A 5961-nucleotide genomic window follows, 5' to 3' on the forward strand; every position below is an offset into this window, starting at 1 on the left:
GATATTCATTGGAGAAGCATAGTAATCATTCACAATATGCAAATTTTCATAATAAACATTGGAGGGGAAATACAAATTAAGCAGCTAAAAATCTGCCATGGAGAACGAAAATAACAGTCCTAACTCTCAAGGTGCTCCATAGTCTTGTTTACCAACCTTGTACAACCATACTGGAAGTTGCCCCCAATTATTTTTGTAATGAAATGGGATAAGTAGAAGGGGGATGAAGAGACTGATAGAAATAAAGATAGATAGATAAAGACTGATCAACTTGTACAGCCAGGGGTTTTCCTACCCTTGGCCCACTTGCCCCTGCCCCATCTATTACTTCTCTAGAGATGCGAAAGGGTTGGGGCTGGACCTTCCCAGGTACAGTGGGAATGCAGTGATGGCAAGTCCTAAGCATGGAGGCAGGCAGGTTTGGATTATGAGTCTCTCCACTGAGGAGAGAACTTTGGTTCCTGGACTACTGGGGTAGGGGTGATGACACTGACCGGAGAGGGTGGTGATGGGGGTGGGGTGGAGTGTGGTAGGACACTTTACAGGATTGAGGACTGAGCTCAAGGATTGAGCTTACACATCTTCCTGCAATCATGTCTCCAAGCATCTCACTCCTTAGTGAGAGAAGTTCTACCTTAAGACCTAAATTCCTCCTGCTGCTATTTAAGCCCATTATATCTCATTGTTGTGGGCCCAGAACATGCCTGGGCAGCCCGTACTTGCGGAGCAAATGGGGACAGTGGGGTGGATGTGCACTAAAGCTAAGCTGAAAAGTAGGCCACTTTGACCTTTGGTACATATCTACCAACATTTTCCTCCACGTTTTCTTTCTCATGGTGTTGCTTCTCCCCGCCCAAAATCTTATTCCACCCCCTGCTAAAGGCTTTTGAGTGGTTTCAAATTACCCTCAGCCTAAATACTCTACCTAGTTATTCCTACCAGACAGAGATCTCAGCTAAGTGCTCAAATAAGAGCATTCCAATTAAAATAGTCCCCTCCAGGTGTGAATACCCAGCCAAGTGAACCTTCAGGGGTATGATGTACAGCAACTAAAAGGAAGTGCTAGCCTCGGATGAAGCAAAGGCTGAGAATGGAGGGATTTCTGAAAGTGTGTGAAACTCCCGGTAAGGTCTTTACCCACCAAGCCCAGGAGTATCCCCTCCCCAGTCAGTTATGTTATCTGCCCTGAGACCCCCCCGCCCCGTGCACGGGTCTTGGCTTGCTGCCATCTTGCTCTGGAAAGGTCACAGACCCTGGAGCAGGAGAAGGGGTCAGTGTCATCTACTTTACAACATGGCTTCAGAGACTCAGTCCCCAGTGCCTTCCTCCTGCTCAGGGAAACAGGGAGATATCGGGGTTGGGGTTGGGGGTGAGGGGTGGAATCTGACAGAAGGAGAAATCTGGGCTAGAGAGGAAGGGGGTGTGACTTTCCTCAAAGGCGCCCTTCCCTGACCGCTCTAACATACCGTGGCTTGCTGTATTGCTGGGATTGCCCTACCTTTCTTGCATCAGGGCTAATCAGCTAACACAAGACCAGCTTGTGGTCCACTAAGACCAGATCCTTTTCTGACACTGTCTACTCTTCTTTATATTTCTTTATAATATGTACCTTCTTTTCTTTGACAGCTTACTTTTTTTTCCTAATTGAGTTTATTTGTTATTTTTATTTTTGGCTGTGCTGGGTCTTCATTACTGTGTGCGGGCTTTCTCTAGTTGCAGAGAGTGGGGGCTATTCTCTAGTTGCAGAGTGCCCAGCTTCTCATCGCAGTGGCTTCTCTTGTTGCAGAGCAGAGGTTCTAGGGTGTGAGAGCTTCAGTAGTTGCAGCACATGGGCTCAGTAATTGTTGCACACTGGCTTAGGTGCTCAGAGGCATGTGGGATCTTCCAGGACCAGAGATCGAACTAGTGTCCTCTTGCTTGATCTTCCTTCCGTTAAGGTCCTCTTCCTTTCCCTTTTGGGTTAGGCCTGGTGAATTTTAACCTTGGTCTACCTGGTGCCAGATGCCTTCACCTTGAGTCAAAATCCTGTAAGGATTTATTAATGAAGGTGTACACAGAAGGATAATACTAACTCTTTGATCTATAGCAATTTCAGTCTAGAATCTAGCTCAGAGGGGACACACACACACACACACACACACACACACGCACGCACGGAATAGTAAGAGAACCAGGTGGGACAATCTCTGTCTCAGTTGGGGGTGCTGGTGGGGCAAGAGGCATGTCACAGCTCCCGGCTGTGGGCTGGGCGGGGCTGGTCTCCTGCCCCTCCCCCAAGCTCTTCGAGTTACAACCATGGTCTGCTGTTCTTTACTTCCCAGGGCCGTGGGCAGCCCTTTGGTCATGGACCCTACCAGCATCTGCAGGAAGGCCCGGCGGCTCGCAGGGCGGCAGGCTGAGTTGTGCCAGGCCGAGCCAGAAGTGGTGGCCGAGCTAGCGCGGGGCGCCCGGCTGGGGGTTCGGGAATGCCAGTTCCAGTTCCGCTTCCGACGCTGGAACTGCTCCAGCCATAGCAAGGCCTTCGGGCGCATCCTGCAACAGGGTCAGTGTGGGGAGGACCCCAGGAGGGGGCTGTTGTCTCGCCGTTGGAGAGTCAGAGGAGAGGGTGGGGGTGGCGGGAGGCCCACGGAGCCCCACTTCCTTCACGGGTCAAAGGACACGGCCCCGATCACGTCTCCCAGCCCTACGCCACTCTGCCTCGCGGCCACCGCAGCGCCCCAGAACCCAGCCCAGGTCTTGCTGTCTGACCGCCCCTCTCCGCTTCCGCAGACATCCGGGAGACGGCCTTCGTGTTCGCTATAACGGCGGCAGGCGCCAGCCATGCGGTCACGCAGGCCTGCTCCATGGGCGAGCTGCTGCAGTGCGGCTGCCAGGCGCCCCGAGGCCGGGCCCCACCCCGACCCCCCGGCCTGCCAGGCACCCCTGGGCCCCCCGGCCCCGCGGGATCCCCCGACGGCAGCGCTGCCTGGGAGTGGGGAGGCTGCGGCGACGACGTGGACTTCGGGGACGAGAAGTCGAGGCTCTTCATGGACGCGCAGCACAAACGGGGACGTGGAGACATCCGTATGTTGGTGCAACTTCATAACAACGAGGCGGGCCGACTGGTGAGTGGGGACAGGCACGTATAAGGGTGCGCGCGCGTGTGTGTGTGTGTGTGTGTGTGTGTGTAAATATGGGAGTGTGGGTGAGTTTGAAAGGATGTGGAGACTGTGGTATATGAGGAGGAGTGAGTTTGTGGAAGGGGTGAGTGGGGTACACGGTATAGGAGTTTGTTAATGTGTGGGAGGCCACTGGGGAAGATTGGCTGGGGGTGTGGTTGGGCCAGTGGGAGGCAAGGTGGCTGACCTAGAAGAGGGAGTCACTTGGGGGGCCTGGGAGGGGTAGGGGCTGATGGCCTAGTGGGCAGGGTAGGGAGGGGACACTCAGGGAAGAGGACCCAGGACCTTTAGGGACCTCAGGTAGGGAGGACATACTTCTGAAACAGGACAAGTAGGGCAAAGCTTGGGTGGCTAGGGGCTGCCAGGGCAGGGCCTGAGGAGGGAGACCAAGACCAAGGATGAGAGAAAGGACAGAAGCCCAGTAAAGGCATGGGATCTGGAGGTTGGGGAGCTGGGAGAAGTGAGGGAGGCTCCAGGGACAATGGTCTTGGAAAGGAGTGAAGGACGAGGAGTGGATCCTGATGGTAGGAGGGGTCAGGCAGAGGCCAGGAAAGCTGTGACAGTCTAGGAACTTGTCAACTGGCTGCCTGGCAATCCCAGACCAGTCCCTGCCCAGAGCCCTGGCAGCCTCTCCCCTTCCCTCTATGATGAGGAGGGCCTCAGGAGCTCCTGTTTAGGGACAAGAAGCAGTATGAGTCAGATGTTCCTGGGGCGGGGTGGAGGGGAAAGAGAAGAGGCCTAGGAGGGGGCCCATAGACTTCAAGACTGTAGATAAGGTTGGCCCCTGGACTCTGAGCTTCCGGAAATGATCTTCCTGGGGCATCTGACCCCATAAATCTCTAGCAGGGTTGTGAGTTTTCCATTCCAGCTTCAGACATAAATGGTAAATAAAGGGCAGGACTCCTGGGTTTCAGTTCGCAGTAGGGCATTCATAGGGGCCCTCCTGCACCCTATGCCTCAGTTCTAGCATGTGCCAGGGAACCCCCATATCCTATGTCTTGTAGGGTTATGGCCTGAGGCATTGGGCATGGGTGGGAGGAAGAGGGGACTTGGAGAGGAATGTCCAGACAGGCCCACATACCTGTCGGAAAGGATTGGGGAGGGGTGACGGAGACAGAGCCCAGGCAGCCTGCTCTGCCTGGGGCCCTGAGAGCAGGAATGAGAAGGCTGGCTGGCAAGAGGAATCCGTGCGACAGCTGCCACCTTTACCCTCTCCCTCCAGGGAGAATCTCACCCTTGCTGTCCATTCCGCTTTCTCCCCCATTCCTTGGCTTTGGATCCTGGAATCTTTACACTGCATACTGTCCCCCACTCCCCACTGCTCCCACTTCTCTATCATTCCTCCTCCTTTCCCGGGTGTCGGGCCGTGATTTCCTCCTTCCCACTTTGCGCGCTCTCGCTTTTTTATTTGGCTTTTTTTTTTTTTTTCTGCTCTTTGCTGTCTTCCATTCACCACCCTCCTCTATCTTATTTTCTGTCGGTCCTCTGGGCCTTTCTGCGCCCCACCTCCCGGATCTGTTCCCATCCGCCTGCTTTTATGCTCCCCGCAGGCAGTGCGGAGCCACACGCGGACCGAATGCAAGTGCCACGGGCTGTCCGGCTCGTGCGCGCTGCGCACCTGCTGGCAGAAGCTGCCCCCGTTCCGCGAGGTGGGCGCGCGGTTGCTCGAGCGCTTCCACGGCGCCTCGCGTGTCATGGGCACCAACGATGGCAAGGCTCTGCTGCCCGCCGTCCGCACGCTCAAGCCGCCGGGCCGCGCTGACCTGCTCTATGCCGCCGACTCGCCCGACTTCTGCGCCCCCAACCGGCGCACGGGTTCGCCGGGCACCCGCGGCCGCGCCTGCAACAGCAGCGCCCCGGACCTCAGCGGCTGCGACCTGCTGTGCTGCGGCCGCGGGCACCGCCAGGAGAGCGTGCTTCTCGAGGAGAACTGCCTGTGCCGCTTTCACTGGTGCTGCGTGGTGCAGTGCCACCGCTGCCGCGTGCGCAAGGAGCTCAGCCTTTGCCTTTGACCCGCCGTGGCACCCGAAACTGCGCGCGGAGCCGCCTCTCGGTACCTGAGGGACCTCTGGGCGCCAGCAGAGGGCGCTGCCTCGGCCCGGCTTCCCCCTGAGAAAGTCCATCTTCCAGGCCTCTGGAAACTGCGAGGCGGTGGGACTTGAGACTTATGCCGGTTCATCAAGGCCCAGGGCACTGAGGGAGCCACCCGACAGGGGCTCCCGGGGACTTCATGAGGAGACCATATAGAGCCTCTCTCCTCGGCCCCCAGACGGAAACCAAAGAGCCAGTTTCTAGGCCTCTGGATGTGGGGCTCCTCAGAACTACTGGCCATGGGGTGGGTGGGTGAGTTTTGTATCAATAAAGATATTTAAACCAATAGGATATATCAATAAAGATATTTAAACCTAGGCCCAGAGTTTTTGGGGCGGGGGGGCTGCCATGGGACAGGCTCTGAAAGGAGTGAGTGAGTAAAGGGAGATGGTTTTGATAGAACGGGCCTCTCAGGGGTCATCACCTGGGTCCCCATCTGTCTTCCAGAACTGGGCTCTCCTGGTGGTGAAGAGTGCCGGATCCCGCCCTTGGCATTCTTCTTATTCACTCTGGTACACATCTAGGGTCTGTATCTGCAAGCTGGGGGAGAACTGGGATCCCCTTTAATGGGCAGACTGAGGGGATCTAGGGAAAGAGGACCAGAAGCCTCTGGTGGTGTGATGAGTTCTCAGGTCAGCCCTTGTCCTAATTTAGGGTGTGGGGAGTTTGTTTTTCTGTTTCTGGGAAATTTGAGGGTAGACTTATAAGGCCA

At 55.8% G+C, this 5961-nt stretch overlaps 1 protein-coding gene across 1 annotated transcript; it reads left to right on the forward strand.

Annotated features, from left to right (window-relative positions):
• Positions 1–2327: 2327 nt before the first annotated feature.
• On the forward strand, positions 2328–5474 carry WNT6 (wingless-type MMTV integration site family, member 6). Its single transcript, XM_010861210.1, has 3 exons — positions 2328–2542; positions 2770–3104; positions 4709–5474. Exons 1-3 carry the CDS (start codon positions 2344–2346, stop codon positions 5168–5170), a joined length of 996 nt encoding a protein of 331 aa, XP_010859512.1. The 5' UTR covers positions 2328–2343; the 3' UTR covers positions 5171–5474.
• The last annotated feature ends 487 nt before the right edge of the window (positions 5475–5961 follow it).

Source organism: Bison bison, unplaced genomic scaffold (assembly GCF_000754665.1).
Source record: "Bison bison bison isolate TAMUID 2011002044 unplaced genomic scaffold, Bison_UMD1.0 scf7180017864471, whole genome shotgun sequence".
In the NCBI taxonomy this organism is placed as follows: domain Eukaryota; kingdom Metazoa; phylum Chordata; class Mammalia; order Artiodactyla; family Bovidae; genus Bison; species Bison bison.

Excerpts from the sequence above, each read along its gene's own strand:
- WNT6 (XM_010861210.1), top strand. The coding sequence starts at position 2,344 with ATGGACCCTACCAGCATCTGCAGGAAGGCCCGGCGGCTCGCAGGGCGG. Across the intron at positions 2,543-2,769 it reads CGGGCGCATCCTGCAACAGG|ACATCCGGGAGACGGCCTTC; the intron begins GTCAGTGTGGGG and ends CCGCTTCCGCAG. Across the intron at positions 3,105-4,708 it reads ACAACGAGGCGGGCCGACTG|GCAGTGCGGAGCCACACGCG; the intron begins GTGAGTGGGGAC and ends TGCTCCCCGCAG.